The 18,426-nt window shown below is 51.1% G+C and overlaps 1 protein-coding gene across 2 annotated transcripts; it reads left to right on the top strand.

The window, feature by feature from the left end:
* Positions 1-626: 626 nt before the first annotated feature.
* On the top strand, positions 627-16,009 carry LAPTM5 (lysosomal protein transmembrane 5). 2 transcript variants are annotated; one of them, XM_086863396.1, is made up of 8 exons: positions 627-832; positions 4,719-4,812; positions 9,465-9,541; positions 10,581-10,709; positions 11,477-11,599; positions 12,247-12,342; positions 14,200-14,292; positions 15,108-16,009. In XM_086863396.1, the coding sequence occupies exons 1-8, from the start codon at positions 746-748 to the stop codon at positions 15,180-15,182; spliced, it is 774 nt and encodes a 257-aa protein (XP_086719522.1). In that variant the 5' UTR covers positions 627-745; the 3' UTR covers positions 15,183-16,009. The 2 variants fall into 2 exon arrangements, with proteins under 2 accessions (XP_086719522.1, XP_086719521.1); XM_086863395.1 differs by having other exon boundaries at positions 11,474-11,599.
* Positions 16,010-18,426: the final 2,417 nt, after the last annotated feature.

Here is an 18,426-nt window from a genome sequence, read left to right as displayed (position 1 = left end):
GTCCCTCTCAGGTGAGACCCCACCTGCAGAGCTGCCCCAGCCCTGCAGCCCCCAGAATTAAGGATGTGGAGCTGCTGGAGAGAGCCCAGAGGAATCTACGGTGTGGGTTCCATGTGTGGAATCCACACCAAGTGTGAGCTGCTGCTCTCCCATTTGGGTCAGACCCAGCAATTCCTCTGGCAATCAAGGACACCTCACTGCCTCAGGCTCGAGAGATGGAAATAAAAGGGAGTTGGGGGAGCAAACTTGGGGTTAATGATTTCATTACCTGGAGCTGGAATTGGGAGATTAACCCCAATGTGCAAATGGACCGGACTTATAAAAGTGTGAAACCAGGGAACGGTGCCTTTGCTGGCAGGGAACGCCAGGTCCAAAGGGAGGAACTTGGATGCTTCACTGCAAAAACAGCAGGGTGAGTTTGAGGTGAGATTCCTGGACCTGGCTTTTGCTCCTGAGCAGTTTTGTGGATCAAGATCACGTCCTGCTCCTGATCCTCCTGTCCTGACAGCCCCGTGCTGGACACCTGAGCAGTGCTGGGGCTCTGATTTCCCAGCTGGACGTGTTCAGCAAGCCCCCCACTTTTGCTTTCTTTGTGATTGAGAAACCCAAAGGCCTCATGTGACTCTGCAGATGACTTCACACATTCAGAGAGCAGGAAGGAAGCCGAGCTGCTCTCGCTTCGCTTTCTGTGGGGCAGCTCCAAATTCGACCTCATTAACTCAGGAGGGCTCAGAGGGACCCGAAAATGACCCCCCAAACCCCCCCTGAGCCCCCCAAATGCTGCTGCTTCAACATCAAGACAGCGACGGTCACCCTGGGGATCTTCCACATGGTGAGTGCTGGGCCTGGAAGGGAGCAGGGACAGGGAGAGAAGGAAACAGAGGTGGAACCTCTCCAGGAGCAGCGTTGTTGTGGTTCACAGGGCTCCCTGACACTGGAATGTTCTCTGTTCCCAAGAGGAAAACCCAATGAGTTCAGAGGGATGAACAAAAGGTGGTGGGGGACAGGGAGAAGCGGAATTGGCTGTACTGGGAGGGGTTTTGAGCGGTTTTTTCCCCTGGCCCTGCCAATTGGAGCTCAGGGAAACTGAGCTTCCTGTTTTTCTGCTCCCAGCCGAGTGTATCCCGAAGCTGCTGGGTGGGAATGGGGCACTGGAGGGATTTGGGAGCTGGATGAGCAGAGGGTGATGGGCAGAGCTGCCTCCTCCACGTCCCTCTTGGTTTCCATTGGTATCGAGGCCATGTCTCCCAGGCAGCTGGAGAAGCTGTTCAGGGCAGGGATGGCAGAGCAGGAGAGCCTGGGAACCCCTCTGTGCCGTGCTCCTGGCTGCACTGAGGAGCTCGAGGTGCTTTCAGCCATGCCGAGGATGTGGTTTATTGCCTGGCTGGGTTATTAAAATTATCCCTGTGCACAGTCAGGGTTTCAGGGCGACACCGGGGCTCTCACAGGTTCCTTGGGCAGCTCAGGGGGAGCTGGGGACCTGCAGCCTGCAGAAATCCCATGGGAATGGCAGCTGTGGCACAGGAAGGACATTCCAAGGTCTCCCCTGTTCCCTGGAGCAGCAGGAGCTGTACCACCCCTTTTGCCCCTGGAAAAGTGGGTGATTTTTGGATGGGCCTTGTCTCAATTCTTGAAGGGATATCACACTGTGCCAACCATCTTCCCTCTGCCTCTTCCCTCCCTTCTGATGGTGCAGTGAGAGGAAGAGGAGATTCCCCGGCTCCAGCACTCCATCAGTGCTGGGGGTTTGGATCAGGATAAATTCCTGCTGCAGGTGCCAGGGGTGAGCCCCAGCCGTGACATCAAAGAGCTCTCAGGCTCTGTGGCAGCGCCTTCTCCTCCCATAAATCAGCTCTGCCTCGCTCTGATCTCTTCAGAGACAGCTGGAATAAATCCTGGGCGTGCTGGGCAGAGGGTCCATGCCCTGGATGTGCATTCCCTGCAGGAATAAGGCAGGCTCCACATTCCAGCGTGGCAAAGCTGCTGGGGGGTGTCCTGGTGCTGGCCTGGCTCTCCATGCCAAGGGAAAGGCCTGCAGGTCTCTGCCCGCTCACAGCTCAGTGCTTCTTCCTTTTTTCTACACAAAATGGAAAGTTTTGAACCAGCTTTTGCCTTAAAAGTCTCCTGAACCTCTCAGGCTGGGCTGGGGCTTCCTGCCGTGTTCGTATCTTGTGTGGCTGCACTTGGTCTGGCCTTTGTGGCTCATTTCCACAGCAGTGAGGAAACCAGGGCCTCATTTTTCTGTGACAGATATCAGAGAGGCTTCCTCATGCTGAACCTCAGCCCCTGGACCTGCTGGATGGGATGGGGGAGTCTGGGTTTGCTGTCCTGCTCTCACCCACTCCTCTTTCAGGACAGAACTGCTGCTTAGGGCCCAGCTCATCCATTTTGCTCCGGCCTCCTTTTAAAGAAAACCCGAAAAAGCAATTTCTGCCCGTATTTCCCACTCTGGCAATTGAGGGGTTGGGCCAACAGCAGAAATAAAGGCAGCAAAACCTGTTTGGGAGCTTGAACACGAAACCTCTCAGGCACCTTGCAGTCAGGTGTGATCTCCATGTGTCTTCATTAGAGATCCCTCCCCTCCCAAGGGGCAGCAGCAGCCGTAAAGGCACTTTGGATCGATGCAATTTCATCCTTGACAGGGTTCAGAGCTGCCCTGGGAGCTGAAATGCTGTTCCATTAAGCTGAACCCGTGTTAACTTTGTCGTGTCCTCGTGTAATGAGATCTGGATATTCCTCCTCTTCCTGCCAGCTCAGGAGCAAATTGCAAAGTTCATTTACTTCATGGAAAAAAGGGAAGACAGCAGAGTGACTCTGGAACGAGCTGGTATCAGACAGGCCCAGGGAAAACCTGACACATCCTTCCTTCTCTTTCAGACTCCAGACAGAATTCCAAATTCAGAGGGACAGGGTGGGACAGGGGCCCTCTGCAGCCCAGCGTGGCTGGTGGCTGCTGGCTCTTGGTGCCACAGCTCTTCTGGGAGCTGCAGGCTCAGGAAGTTAATGAATTTGGTTTGATGCTATTCCCAGGAGTTCTGCAGCTGACACAGAGGCAGAGGCAGGGGCTGTGCTCAGCTCCTGGCACTCCCAGCCTCGCTTCCTCCGTCCTGGGGGAGCAGCCTTCCCTCCCAGCAGCTCAGCAGCCCTGGCTGGGCATCCCTGCTGCCCACACCCTGTCTGGATCCCTCTGAAGACACAGAACCGCTCTGTGCCCAGCCCAGCCGGCTCTGTGCTGCTCCAGCAGCCCTGGGTTGCAAACCCCAGCCCCGAGCACGGCGGTGCTGCCCAGGGCCGCGGCTGAAGCCAAGGCTTGGTGCAGCTCTGCTGGAAGAGTTGTTGGTGCTGCTGTGGGTGGCAGATGGGGCCCGGCTTCTGCATCACTGCAGGGCCACAGGGCTCGGGGTCACCGAGCCAGAGGGACCCCAGAGGGTCACAGGTGCCACCCCCTGCTCCAGCAGGGCCAGCCCAGGGCACAGGGCACGGGGCTGTGTCCGTGTGGCTCGGGAATATCCCAGGGAGGAGCCTCCAGCCCCTCTCCGGGCTCTGCTCAGGGCAGTTCTGCAGTTCCTGGGCTCAGCCCCTGCTCTGGTGTCACTGCTGGGCCTGGAGCAGAGCCTGGCCCTGCTCGGACCCTCCCTGCACCCAGGGACACCCCAGGGACTGACAGGGACAAACAGGGACAGCCAGGGATACACGGGGGCACACACAGGGATTCCCAGAGCAGCTGTGGCTGTCCCTGGATCCCTGGCAGTGCCCAAGGCCAGGCTGGACATTGGGGCTGGAGCAGCCTGGGACAGTGGGGGTGACCCTGGGGACAGTGGAGGTGACCCTGGGGACAGTGGGGGTGACCCTGCCATGGCTGGGTGGGATGGGAAAAGCTTTCCAATCCCTTCCAACCCATGGGCAAGGCCCTTCCAAGTGTGGCCAATGATTCCCACGTTTCCCATGGAGCATTATTCCCAAAAATTCCTGTGGAGGGGTTGGAGACTGCTCAGCTCAGCCCCCAGTGCAGGCTGCAAACCCCTTCCTGCAGAGCTTTCCCAGGGTGGAAAACAGGGAAAAATCCAGCAAGTTCCATCCTTTCTGTGATCCCCTGATTCCCTGGAGATCTCCTGACCTGGGCTCACACAGGGATCTCTCACACCATCCCTGGCTGGGCCAGGCCTGAGCCCACAGCTCTGGAGCTCCCTCCACCTCCCAGCTCGTTAAACTCAGGACAGAACGAACCCTGCAGGCTGGGTTTGATGGTCCAGTTGGAAAACTTGGGGGAAATCATTCTGGTTCAATGTGCAAAAAGAACATTTGGAGGTTTTCCTCGAATAATAAAAGAAGAGAAGTGATGATTTTGTCAATGGAGTGGCACAGCTACACCTGCAGGGAAATCTTTAATCTTTTTTGTGTTTTTTTTTACCCTTTGGAATACTGGTGTTGCATTTCCCTCAACTCCAGAGCAAAAGGCAATCCCAAAACATAAAACCAGGATAAAAACCATTGAAACAAACTCACTGACTTTGTCATTTCTCCATCCTCCTTCTGCTGGGAGTTAAATCCAAAATATTAATAAACTGATAACTGTTGTCTCCGAATTTCCTGGGATTTGAACCCTTTGTGTTTGGCTCACGTGGAGACTCATCCATCCATCATTCCCTGGAAGTAAATTCACTGCTGGGGATTTGGCCCAAGGCCCCTGAATTGTGTTTTTTTGCTTTGTTCTCCAGGTCATGAGCGTCCTGCTGCTGATCGAGTATTCCCTGGAGGTGGCCAACGGGAAGGGCTTCTGCAAAGACCTGGACAAGGATTCCTACAGAATTGGTGGGTCCTGGGAATGCTGGCAGGGATCCCCCAGTGCTGCACTGCTCCCTCTGCCTTCTCCACCGAAGAATTTGGAGTTGTGGGTGATAAGCTCAGGAGGGAGTTTAGGCTCTGTTTGGGGTTTGCTCTAGGCCAAGGCTGTGTTGGGTTTTCATTTCAGAGGATGAGCCCCAGAGTCCTCCAGCTGCCTCTGGAATCTCCTGTGGATTCCCCTGGCAATCCTGATTTCCCTTCCTCTTCCTTTTCCCCAGCTGTGCATCATTCCAGCCTCAGACACGCTCCTGACTTCCTTCCCAATTCCATTGGGAAACACTGAAGTGTCTGAGAGCTCCTCAATGGAGAGAAGGGACAAATCCCACCCCACACTGATCCCATGGACGTGTGGGCTGGGGGCCATTCCCATGGGGCCATTCCCACAGAGCCATTCCCACGGGGCCATTCCTATGGAGCCATTCCCATGGGGCCATTCCCATGGAGCCATTCCATGGGGCCGTTCCATGGGGCCATTCCATGGGGCCATTCCCATGGAGCCATTCCCATGGAGCCATTCCCACGGAGCCATTCCATGGGGCCATTCCCATGGGGCCATTCCCACGGAGCCATTCCCACGGGGCCATTCCCATGGGGCCATTCCCACGGGGCCATTCCCACGGGGCCATTCCCATGGAGCCATTCCCATGGATCTCCTGCCTCCCTCCCCCTGTGACCCCATTCCCAGATTTTCCCAGCCCCTGGTGCATTTTTCCAGAGCACTGGTGGCTGGAAGAGGCCAAGGCCGAGCTGTCCCATAGCTCACAGCTCCTGAAGGATTGAATTCCTCCCGAAGGATCCAGCTCAGATCCTCACAAAGGCCTGTGGCTGTCTCGTGAGGTTCCATCTAAAACCCAGCCCTGCAGCCCTCAGGCCTTGCCCAACCAGGATGTTCTGCTTGGAAACAACTGCAGGGGGGGTTTTCCTTTCTTGGGTCATTTTCCGTGTGAAACCACAAGCTGAGATAACTCTGGGAGCAAAAAAGGAACCCAGGCCCCCTCCTTGCCCACGGAGAGCAAACCACAACCCCTGGCAGGGCTTCCAATTCCAGCCAGGAATTACTGTTCCCTGCTGTTCCTGGGCTGAAAATTCCCTGTGTGTGTGTGTGGAGGAAAAGGAGACTGAGTACGGGATTCCTGCACATTGCAAACTCCCCTGTCCCCAGGACAGGAGTCAGAAATAGGAAAAAGCACCAGACCAGGAACAGGCGCTTCCTGGTGAAGCTGGAAAAGCTGGCTTCACGTTTTTCCAAGGAAAGAGGCACCACTGGGATCCCCCAGGGCTGTTTGGCATCAGCACTCCTAGGTTTGGTTCATCCAACAGAATCACGGAGTGTCTGGATTGGAAGGGATTTCATCACCCAGTTCCAAGGGGAAGGGCATCAGCAGTGAGCAAAAATTGGGAATTTGGGTGAGTCCTGCTGAGAGGGACCCGAGCAAGGGGCAGTGCAATGGTTCCCGTGTTTCTCATGGAGCAAAATTCCCAAATATCTCTGGGTTATATCCAAATATCCTGGCTGCTCTGCTCAGCTCAGCCTCCAGTGCAGGGTGCAAACCCCAGGGAATAACCCAGGGGGAAAAACCCAGCAGGGAATGAATAGTCCAGCAGGGAATGACCCAGCAGAGAATAATCCAGCAGGGAATGACCCAGCAGGGAATGAATGACCCAGCAGGGAATGAATAACCCAGCAAGGAATGACCCAGGGGGAATAACCCAGCAGGGAATGAATGACCCAGCAGGGAATGACCCAGCAGAGAATGACCCAGCAAGGAATAACCCAGCAGGGAATGAATAATCCAGCAGGGAATGAATAATCCAGCAGGGAATGAATAATCCAGCAGGGAATGAATAATCCAGCAGGGAATGACCCAGCAGGGAATGAATGACCCAGCAGGGAATGAATGACCCAGCAGGGAATGAATAATCCAGCAGGGAATGAATGACCCAGCAGGGAATGAATAACCCAGCAGAGAATGACCCAGAAAGGAATAACCCAGCAGGGAATGAATGACCCAGCAGGGAATGAATAATCCAGCAGGGAATGAATAATCCAGCAGGGAATGAATAATCCAGCAGGGAATGAATAATCCAGCAGGGAATGACCCAGCAGGGAATGACCCAGCAGGGAATGAATGACCCAGCAGGCTCCAGAGCCAGGGCTGGGATCAGCACAAGGAAACCAGGAGCATCCATCCTTTCCTTCAAAACGCGTTCCCACTTTCAGTTTCTGATGGGAATTGAAGCACTTGATGCAAGTGTGACCTCAAGGGTTTCCTTCCTCTTTCTGGCTTTGTTGTTTTGCTGTTTTGTGGGGGTTTTTTTGGAGTTGTTTTCTGGTTTGAGTTGGGTTCTTTGTTGGTTTATTTGTTTGTTTGGGGTTTTGGTTGTTTGTTTGTTTGGGTTTTTTATTTTGTTTGGGTTTTTTTGTTGGTTCGGTGGTTTTGTTTATTTGGGTTTTTTGTTTGTTGGGGTTTTGTTTGTTTATTTGGGTTTTGTTGGGTTTTTTGTTTGTTTATTTGTGCTTTTGTTGGGTTCTTTGTTAATTTGGGGTTTTATTTGGGTTCTTTGTTTATTTGGGGTTTGTTTTTGTTTTTTGTTTTTTTTTATTTGGGGTTTTGTTTTGTTTGTTTGGGTTTTTGTTTGTTTATTTGGGGTTTTGTTTGTTTATTTGGGGTTTTTTTTAGGTTTTTTGTTTATTTATTTGGGTTTTCATTTTGTTTGGGTGGGTTGGGTTTTTTTTTTTGGTTGTGTTTGTTTGGTTTTTTGTCCATGGCACCAACCCATCCCTGTTCCAGCAGGGAGGACGATTCTGTTCCCTGGGAGCAAACAGCTCACGGGAAATTGTTTCCCCTTGGTTTTCCTTTTCTTTCCAACCCTTTGTGTTTGTGGGGGTTTTGTTTCTTTGTTGTTTGCTTTGGGGGGTTTTGATCCAGGTTCTGCTTGGAAAATCCAGCTGGGCAATTAGCTGGAAATGGCCACTTCCCAATTAATTAGGGATCCTGCCAGAGAGCTGGAGCGAGAGAGAGGCAGGAAAATCCCGGGATAAGGAGAGAAATCCTTTCTGGGAAAACTCCTGAGTGCTGATGCTGGGTGAGGGGAAAGGCTTTGGGAGTTTGGGTTTTTATGGGATTGGGGTCGACTCCTTTAGGGAAAAGGCTTTGGGAGCTGGGGCCTTAATGGAATTGGGATTGGCTCCTTTAGGGAAAAGGTTTTGGGATTCTGGATTTTGTGGGATTGGGGTTGACTCCTTTAGGGAAATGGCTTTGGGATTCTGGTTTTTAATGGGATTTGGATTGGCTCCTTTAGGGAAAAGGTTTTGGGAGCTGGGGCTTTAATGGGATTGGGATCAGCTCCTTTAGGGGAAAGGCTTTGGGAGTCTGGTTTTTAATGGGATTGGGATTGGGATTGGAATTGGCTCCTTTAGGGAAAAGGCTTTGGGAGTTTGGGTTTTTATGGGATTGGGGTTGACTCCTTTAGGGAAAAGGCTTTGGCAGTCTGGTTTTTAATGGGATTGGGATTGGCTCCTTCAGGGCTGGTCCCACAAAGGCTGAGTCCGGCTCCTTTGTTAATCTCTGTTTGGGGTTTAGGCTGCTTCCTGTCAATCTTTGGCTCTCTGGGCGCCACATCCCAGCCTTGGTTCTACTCCCCTGCTCCTCAAAGGTGGGGCTGTTGTTCCGCCTTGGAATTCTGGCTTTCCCACACCCCTGGGAGCAGGAGGAAAGCAGCAGTGGCTGCCTTTGGAGAGAGCTGCCCTTTGTGCTCCTCATCAGCTGCTTTAAAAAAAAGACAGAAAAATGTAAAAGTTTGGATCTTTTCTAGCAGAATTAAACCTCTTCTTGAGGCATTCAGGAACTGAAGAGCCCAGACTGGCCAGTGCTGTTTTATACTCAGCTGAAGCAGAAGGAAAGGAGCTGGAGGAGGCTCTGGAAAGGTTGTGCAGAGGCAGATAAAAACCAAAAAAAAACCAGCAGAATTTTGCCTCTGGAGAGGTGAATCAGCAGCAGAGCAGGCTGTGATTCCAGCAGGGAAAATTGCATCCAGGCAAAGGCTGAGCAGGAGCTCCATGGATATAAAACACCACCCCCTGCACCCAAAGCAGCTGCCAAAAATCTCCCCAAACCCCCTCACCTTGTGGTTTTGAGGTGTCTCTTGCATCCCACAGCTGCAGAGTTGGGGGGAACGATCCCCCCTGACCCTCCCTGCCCTCAGCAGTGGTGGGGGGGTTAAAATTCCTGCTCTTCTCTGAGGGATCCTGAAGATCCTTCAGCATTTCACTGCTGGTTCCTTTACCTGCCTTTCAGTCTCTAAACAATTTCCAGATCAGAGCTATGAGCCAAAAGCCCTCTGGGTTTTTTTTTTAATGCTTCATTTTGTAGCCTGGGATATTTAACATTTCAGGCCTCGAGCTCACAACCCACACGGGCTGGTGGATCCAGGAACTTCAAAGAGAGATGAAAAATGGGTGTAAAAAGGGGAAAAAGGGTTAATTCCAGCTGCATGGCATTAATTCCTCCACAGACTCAACTCTTTGTGCCAGGCTGAACTGTCCCTTAGGGGTGTGATGGAGTTGGGACAGCTTTTGGTGATGTGGTGATTCCTTTTATCATTTTTATCCTTTTCAGCTGATGTCACCACCAGTTTCCTGCTGATCCTCATGTTGTTTGTCATCAGCCTGCACCTCCTGCTTGGGGTGCTCAAGGTGCGTTCCCCACAAATGACATTCAGGGTTTGGATGGTGCTCACTGGAATTATGGTCAAAAAAAGCAGGAAAACCTCCAAAATCACACAGGAAAAAAAAAGGCAGATAAAAATTCCAGAATCAAACAGGGGGAAAAGACAGATAAAAATCCCAGAATCCCAGAGGAAAAAAGGCAAATAAAAATCCCAGAATTCCAGAATCCCACCAAGAAAAAAGGGCAGATAAAAATCCCAGGATCCCAAAATCCCACAGGAAAAAAGGCAAATAAAAATTCCAGGATCCCAGAATCCCACAGGAAAAAAGGCAAATAAAAATTCCAGAATTCCAGAATCCCACTGGGAAAAAAAGGCAGATAAAAATCCCAGAATCAAACAGGGGGAAAAAGCAGATAAAAATCCCAGAATTCCAGAATCCCACAGGAAAAAAGGCAAATAAAAAAGTCTCCTGGACCCAGAGAGAAAGAGGGACTGGTTTGAAGCCTCAGGTTCTTGTGAAAAGCTTCAAACACCCAGATTTACCAAATCTGGGCAACGTTTCCATCCAGGCTAGGTTTGGTGTTAAATGAAGGAGATTTTATGATTTAGAAAGGTTTTCTTGCCTCATTTCCGTGCTCTGTTGCAAGTCAGGTCCTGTTAGAGAAGTGTCACTGCCCTGTTGCACCAGGGACTGATTTCCCAGTTCAGGAGGAGGAATCACCCGGCCTTGGGGTGGAAACCCCAGGAATCTGGCAGAGTTCTAAGGATTAAATATCGCCCAAATAACCCAGTTCTCCCTCTGCAGAGGTGAATTTTAGGGACAGTGGGATGACAGCTCTGATGGGAAGTGCCAATGTCACAGAGCGAGAATTCACAGGAATTTTCCAAAGGGGTGAAAAAAATCAGCATTGATGCTCTGTTTTCTCTGGATCAGTCGTCACTGAAGTCAGAAATTCTAGGGGAGTGTTAATTCTTGGAGCACCATCTAAGTCCTTCCAGGCGTTGCCAGCGGGTCTCATTTCCCACTTGGAATGAAAATAACCGGCACTGCTTCTCCTCCTCAGGAGAGGGAGCGGCTCCTGATCCCCTTCCTGGCCCTGCAAGTCATTGATTTCCTCCTCAGCCTCCTGACCATGTTCAGCTCCTACATCCAGGTGCCCGTGATCATCTCCGTGTCCTCCCTGGGCCACACGGTGGGTGACAGCTCCTCCTCCCGGGGCTCCTGCCTTTCCAGAGGTGGGGAATGCGTGGGATGGAGGATTTCTAGATGGGGTGGTTCTCCATGGAATCATGGGATCCATGGAATTCAGGTTGGAGCAAAGGATTGTTACATTGGGGTGGTTCTCCATGGAATCATGGAATCCATAGAATTCAGGTTGGAGCAAAGGATTGCTGCCTCAGGATGGCTCTCCATGGAATCCTTTGGGTTGGAGCAAAGGATTGGGGCAGTTTTCCATGGAATAATTTAGGATGGAAAAGACCTTTGGAATCCTGGGAGGTTGTGATAAAGGATTGCTGTCCTGGCCTCTGGTTTGTCATGGAATCCTTTCATTTGGAAAAGACTTTAGGGATGATCCTGAATCCAGATGCAAGGAGGTTTCTCCAGGCTGGAGACAGGATGCAATCCTTGGAGGCTGAAGGCAACCAGTGGCAGCTGGGATTATTTATTCCCCCTTGTCTTGGAATGTGGATTTTCTCCTGGCTTTGAGGGAGGTGGCTCTGGCTGAGATAAACTGGGATTGTCACTGCTCCGGCCAGAGGTTTCTGTGGAGCTCGGACAGGGTCCCACAGACGGTTTGCTCACTCTTTGGGCCAGCTGAAGGGAAGGTTTGGGGTGAATTTAAGGGAATTCAGTGGCTTAGACTGTGTGAACCAGCCACAGGCTCTGTGTAAAATGTGAATAACGAGCAGAAGTGACCCAATCCTGTGATTGTGACCCAATTCCCGTTCCCCTCAGCAGGGCCACTCCAGGATTCCCCTGCTGGCGCTGCAGCTGCTGGATTTCTGCCTGAGCATCCTCACCCTCTGCAGCTCCTACATGGAGGTGCCCACCTACCTCAGCCTCAAGCCCGGGGACAGCAGGGTAGGTCTGGACCCAACTCCGCTCATTTTCCACACTGGGAACTCCTGTAAATTCCCATTCCACGGCTGTGCAGCTTCTCTGACCTCTCTGGAACACCCAGAACCGCTTGCTTTGACAGCCAAAAGGGTTTTCCGTGTTCTCCCAGTGCTGTTCCTGACTGACAGCTCCCATGTTCCATAAAAACACACCGTGTTTCTCCTTGTAGCAATCTGATGGATGCAAATTGCAGAGCAAAGTGATTCAGATGGAGCTGCCAGCCTGGAAAATGCCTCAAATTTCATCTTTATTAAACAGCCATGTTTAATAAATCCCACCCCGGTGATGTTATGAATGGATGGAATCATCACATTCCTACAGAAGGATGGAGACACAGATTTAAGGCCCTGGGATCATGAGCCCAAGTTTCTCCCTCCAGAGAAAAGAGCAGGAAAATCCCAGGCTGGTGGCAGAAGCGGAAATTAAAATTTTCAAAGTTCTCATTTAAGCAGGGCTTTGCCAAGGAGTGGAAACAGCAGGAAGAAAACAATATCCCTGTGATCCTGCTGCTGGTGAAAATCCTTCGTTCCTCGCTCTGCCCAAAGCTCTGTGGGTGCCCCTGGCAGAGGGAAGGAGGCTTTGGGGCTGAGAGCTTCTCCCTTTTCCCGCAGGGCTCTGTGCCAGTCCTGGAGTCGCTGCCAGCAGAGGAATACGCCAAAGTGATGATCACCTTCACCATCGCCTTCGTGGCCGTGCTCGTCCTCAAGGTAAAAGGCTCTGAGGCACCCCCAGGAAATCCAGCTGGAATTCTCTCCCAGCTCTGCTCCCCTGGGCGCGGTGGGAGCCGCGACTCCGGATGCCTCATCCAGAATTAACACAATTCCCCGCGCTGGTCCCTGCGTCCACCAGAGATCCCAAACCTGGGGGCTGGTTTGGGCTGGAGGCACCTTTGGGTTCATCTCACCCCTGCCATGGCAGGAACATGTGGGTTAGGGTTAGGGTTAGGGTTAGGGTTAGGGTTAGGGTTAGGGTTAGGGTTAGGGTTAGGGTTAGGGTTAGGGTTAGGGGTTAGGGTTAGGGTTAGGTTTAGGGTTAGGGTTAGGGTTAGGGTTAGGCTTAGGGTTAGGGTTAGGGTTCGGGTTAGGGTTTGGTTTAGGGTTTGGATTTGGGTTTGGGTTTGGGTTAGGGTTCCACTTCCACTCTTCCAGGGTGCTCCTGCCTGGCCTTGGGCACTGCCAGGGGTGGGAGGTGAGGAAATATTCCAACAATCCGTGTCTCACTTTGGAATCCTAAATCCAGCACCGCAGGGACAAGCAAGAAAAAATTGAGGGGAATAAAACATTCCTTGCGTTTTTTATTTATTTCAAAACCAAAATCAGGGAGTGCATTCCTTGGGCACCTCCATATTTTCCTGGAATCACATGACCGGATGGGTTCCGCCATATTTTCCCGGGATCACGTGACCACATGGGCGCCACCATATTTTCCCAGAATCACGTGACCACATGGGCACCACATTAATTTCCCGGAATCACGTGACCTGATGGGCACCTCCGTATTTTTCCGGAATCAGGTGGTGCCCTGGGCTCTGCCATGTCAGGGAACGCCAACCTTTCCTGCATGAATTTTATTTATTTTTTAGATTAACTGGGGTTTTTTCATGGATGAGCAGAGGTTTTCACCCAGTTTCTTTGGTGGCTCCAGATTTGCTCTCTGGACGAAGAGGCTTTGGAAGCAAGGAAGGATTTTGCAATATTCTCCAAAGATGCTCAAAGATTGGATTTACCTCCGATCTCTGGAATGCCGAGATTGATTTTTTCAGCTCAGATATTTCATTCCTTTTTTTCTCTTTGTCTTGGCTTCGTGTCAACACAAACAGCCCTCATTGTCCCGGGAATGCTCAGCTGCCCAGCCCGAGTTTTGGGATCTGTGGCTCCCTGTGCTCCCTGAAAATCCCAACTGTTCCTGAGCCTATTCCCAGGCCAACACAAACACCAGGCACACGACTCTGCCGTGCTGCTCGGAGCAGGGAAAATATTGATTTAACAGGGCCAGTCCCACAGACCCCGCTTATTTCCCTGGGCCACAACCCCTCAATAAATCCTTTTTCCTCAGAAAAGCTCCATTTATTGCATGGGTAAATCCATGGGGTGCCAGGAGGTCCTGTCAGGGAGGTGCAAAAATGGGATTTTGCTGAATGAAGGGATTTTTGGGGCAGTCCTTGAAGCTCTGTGGTGCCTCTGGTGCTTTCCTGAGGCATCCAGACTTTGTCACCTGCTCCGAAAAATGACATCAGAGCCACGAGTTCCTTTCCTACCTGGGGATATTTTGATCTCAGAAGCCTCAATGTTGTGTTTTAATGGATTTGCTGTTTAATCACTTTATATTTACTGGATTATTGATCCCAGGCCCACCCCAGTCCTGTTCTGCATTCATGGAATCGTCACATCCCTAGGGAAGGATGGAAACACACATTTAAGACCCTGGGATCGCGGTCCCAGATTTCTCCCTCCAGAGAAAAGAGCAGGAAAATCGCAGGCTGGTGGCAAAAGTGGAAATTCCCTCTTTGCCCTGCAGTGCCATGGGAAAAATTCCCTTTCCTTTCCCTTTTCTCTCTTTTCCAGGCCTACATGTTCCAGTGTGTCCTGAGCTGCTTTAAGTACATCAAAGCCAGCAGGAGGGAGGAGGTGAAGGCAGAGCCACAGGCAGTGGAAAAGGTGAGGAAAAGTGAATTTACTCCTGAAAGTGGAGCCACAAGAGTGGAAAAGGGGCATAAAAGTGAAATTATTCCTGAAAATGGACTCAAAAGCAGTGGGAAAGGTGAGGAAAAGTGAATTTATTCCGTGAACAGGAATCCTTTAGATTGGTGATCCTTATCTCTGCTGTTTTGGGATCAGAGAGAATTTCCAACCCTTTAAATCTCCGGTAGCAAGCGCTAATAATCAGTTTTTAATTACAATATATCCATTTAATTTTACTTCTGCATAAAATCTTTTAAGGCTATATTCAAGGAAGGTGAAACTCAGGCATGGCAGATAAATGGGAATGAATTCCCTGTGATCCCTGACCCAGGAATTTGGATTGAATTCCAGATGGAATTCCATAGCTCAAAGTGTTTAAAATCAGCTTTTTCCTCACCTTTCTGTCTGAGAGTTTTGAATTTTCAGTGTTGTGAAGATGGATGGGAGGGAAAGAGGGAGGGACAGGGAATGCTGAGGGCAGGGAATGCTGGGGCTTGGCTTTTATCTTGGCAAATCTGCTGAGCCAGATTTGCAGTGGTGCCCCAGCTGTGCCTCTCTGAAATTCCTCAGCTTTCCTTGGGAATGAGGTTGGGATCTTGCACCTTCAGGAGCCTTGGGCCATTTTTTGTCCAGGGAATGGGGGTGGCACTGGCACAAGGTGGATCCAATCCCTGCTGCCCCCAGCTCTGCTGGATTCCTGCCCTTTGTCCCTGCCCTGAAGCAGGCAGAGGAATGCTCCAGGATGAAATCCATCAAATCCCTGTGTTCCCATCACCTTCCATCTCTTCCAGGCCGTGCTGCCGTCCTATGAAGAAGCCCTGGAATTGCCTTCCAAGGATTCCCTCCCTCCCTACATGTCCGTCTGAGCCCAGCCCAGGGGAGAGGCGGCACTGGCTGCTGCTGTGCCTCTCCCCTCCTGGCAGAGCCCAGTCCCTGCTCCAGAGCAGTTCCCAGCTTTTTCCAGACCCTGCCAGGGAACTGCTGGGGTCTTGTCCTGCTCTGGCATCTCCATTTCCCATCTCTGGTTCCCATCCCTGGGAGCTGGGATTTGGCTGCTGAGGGTGCTGAGGGTGCTGAGGGTGCTGAGGGTGCTGAGGGTGCTGAGGGTGCTGAGGATGATGAGGATGATGAGGATGCTGAGGGTGCTGAGGATGATGAGGATGATGAGGATGCTGAGGGTGCTGAGGATGATGAGGGTGCTGAGGATGCTGAGGATGCTGAGGATGATGAGGGTGCTGAGGATGATGAGGGTGCTGAGGATGCTGAGGATGCTGAGGATGATGAGGGTGCTGAGGATGATGAGGGTGCTGAGGATGATGAGGATGATGAGGGTGCTGAGGAAGGTGCTGAGGATGATGAGGGTGCTGAGCCCTGCCAGCTCAGCTCAGTGCCACCAGGATCCTTCTCCTCTGGCTCAGCCCTTTAGGAAGTGGGATTAAGGGATGAGCAGGGAAGGAGTTTTCTCTGGGATAAGCGAGCCCTGCAGCTCCGACAGCCAGAATTCCTACAGAAAAGGGATCAGCCAAAACCCCCCCAGGAATTGCAGCTCTCCCCCTGTCTGCTTGTGATGATTGACAGCGACCCAGAATATCCAGCTCTGCAGTTTCATACTCGAGTGGGTGCGTTTTTCTGTGCTTTTGTGGGACTTGGAAGACGAGTTTCAATTAAAATAAAAACCTTAATGGCTTCCAAACTGTGAGTCTGGTTTCTGAGGGTGCCTGATTGCTGAGTGAAGGAAGAAATTATTTGATTTATAAAAAAATGAGCGAGCAAAAAATGGTGCTTTGACCTTGGCCTGATCTTTTCTCATGTTTGTGCTGCTTGCAAAGGAAAAGCTGATATTTCTATTTCAATTTCCTCTCAAAATCTGCCTCTCTGCCTTACCAGCAGTGATAAGGAGCCGTGGCCTGTTCAGCAGTGAGTCTGCACAGCTCAGGCCCTGCAAATGTCACTGATGTCCCTGGAATTCCACACCTGCTCCCCCTTTGGGATCAGTTCCTGCTCTTTTCAAACATCTCAGTGTGAAAAAAGAGGGGTTTTCTCAGTCTTTAGCAAAGTCTCCATCCCAGCCTCATCCAGAGCTTGGATCAGATCTCCGAACCAGCACAGCCCAGGCTTCAGTGCAATACTGAACAGCAAACTTCAGTGGAATATTTGCAGAGGATGAATGAGAAATGCGCTGCTGCCCCTGCTCTTGTCACTGGATGTGCCTTTCTGGAATGGGGAGAAGGTTGGTTGTGTATTTTCCAGCTGATTTTCCCGTCTAGGGGAGAGAATTCCATTTTTCTGCGCTCCATCTCCTTGTTCTGGGCACCAGGATGCTCCACAGCAGACCTGGAGTCTGGAAATGACATCTCAGTAGCTCCAGTGCTTTTAAACCCCCAAAATCACAAAATCACCCCCAAAAAGCACAAACCACTCGTTTTCTGCCCCCACCTCTGCCAATTGTTTAACCAAAGAGCAAGAGAGTGACCCAAAATCCGACCAGGAAACCTTGCAGGACAGATTACTGCAGCAAGGCCCAGCCCAGCCTCCTGCTTTATTCTGTGGACAGATTAAAAATGATTTTGAATTATGAATTAAACTGGTTGCTGAACGTTCCACACATCCCTTGCTCAGGCCACAGGAGCAGGCTGGCTGCTGCCTGGGCCAGGCAGGAATTGCACAGGAGGAGAATTCCAGGCATGGATGGAGGAGCTGAGCCCTGCAGTGGTCAGCAGGAGAGGCAGGAGCCGTGCCCAGGAGGCAGCTCGGTCCCAGGGGAAGGTGTGGGCACGGGGAGCAAACAAAAATCGATCCCTGTGAAATCAGTGTGACCCATAAAACACACAAACAAGGCCCAGCCATAAACAGCTTTTGCTATTTCCAGCAGCAGCCCCAGGGATATTTGCCAGCCCTTTGCAGCTGGAAGGATAAACAGAATTTCCTTTGATCCTGACTCGGTGCAGGGGTTATTTTCAAAGCCACTCCTGCCTCCCCAGCATCATCTGTTGGATGCTTTGCTCTGCCCCCACTGCTGTCATTCCGTGTTGCCAGGGTGGGAAATGGGGATGCAGGAGGTTGGGAGGGGGTCCCTCCATCCCTCAAACCAAAATAAAGACATTAGGGGGGTAAAACACAAGAATTGGAGCTTTTGTCATCATTTCTCTGCGGGGTGAAAAGTGGAGTGGGAATCCAGCTTGGAGCACTCACCTGGAACATCAAAGGGAGCCAGAAATAGGCAGAAGTTTTGGAGCATTTTGTAAAACCTTGGAGCTTTCTGGAGGCTGGAGGGCAGCAGAGCTGTGTTTACTACAAGTCCCAGGTTTCTTTGGAATGAAATAAAAACCAACAGCAAACAACTCAGAGTTTGGCCGCTGCTCCCTTCCCAGCCTTTTTATTCTGCCTCACCTGTGGAACTCAGGCACCCTCCAGATCCCCTGGGAGAAGAATTTCTGGTCCAGGGCTACAAAAAATAAAGAAAAATCCAGTGTGTAACTCGTGGCATTGTTCAGGTTGGAAAAAGGCTTTAAGATCCTCATGTCCAGCCACGGCCACCACTAAACCACATCCTAAAGTGCCCAACCCACACGTTTTTTGAGCAGTTCCAGTTTGACTCCATCACTGCCCTGGGCAGTCTGTGCCAATTCCTGACCATGATGAAATTTTCCTTAATGCCCATTCAAACCTCTCCTGGTCCAACCTGAGGTGATTTCCTTATCTGGCCTCCACTGGAAGTTTGGGAACGTCTTGAGATTCCTGATTTCCCTTTTTCCCTTCCCATTTTTCTGGGTCATTTCCATGGCAGTGCCTCAGGGACTGCTGCTGCATTTTGATTTTAACGCTTGGGCTGGCTGCAGGGTGAAATTTATAGCGAGACATTAAATGCAATCAGGGGGTGTTTATTGGAAATATGGAAATCCCAAGCTCAAATTCAGTTTTGAACTAAAACTCGAGCAGAACGAATGGCACGAGTGCGGTGCCGCCTCTAAACAAGAGCTGTCAGTCCCCTGGAAAATCCAGTCTTGCTTTCCCTGGCTGTTCCCAGCTGATCAGCATTCCTGGGAAGGGCTGTGATGGAGGAAGATCTGCATTTACATTGTTTGTTTGTTCACTCTGGAGTCTTGGAGT

This window comes from Cyanistes caeruleus, chromosome 26, assembly GCF_971803275.1.
Source record: "Cyanistes caeruleus chromosome 26, bCyaCae1.hap1.1, whole genome shotgun sequence".
In the NCBI taxonomy this organism is placed as follows: Eukaryota; Metazoa; Chordata; class Aves; order Passeriformes; family Paridae; genus Cyanistes; species Cyanistes caeruleus.
This window is presented reverse-complemented; position numbering and strand designations above follow the sequence as displayed.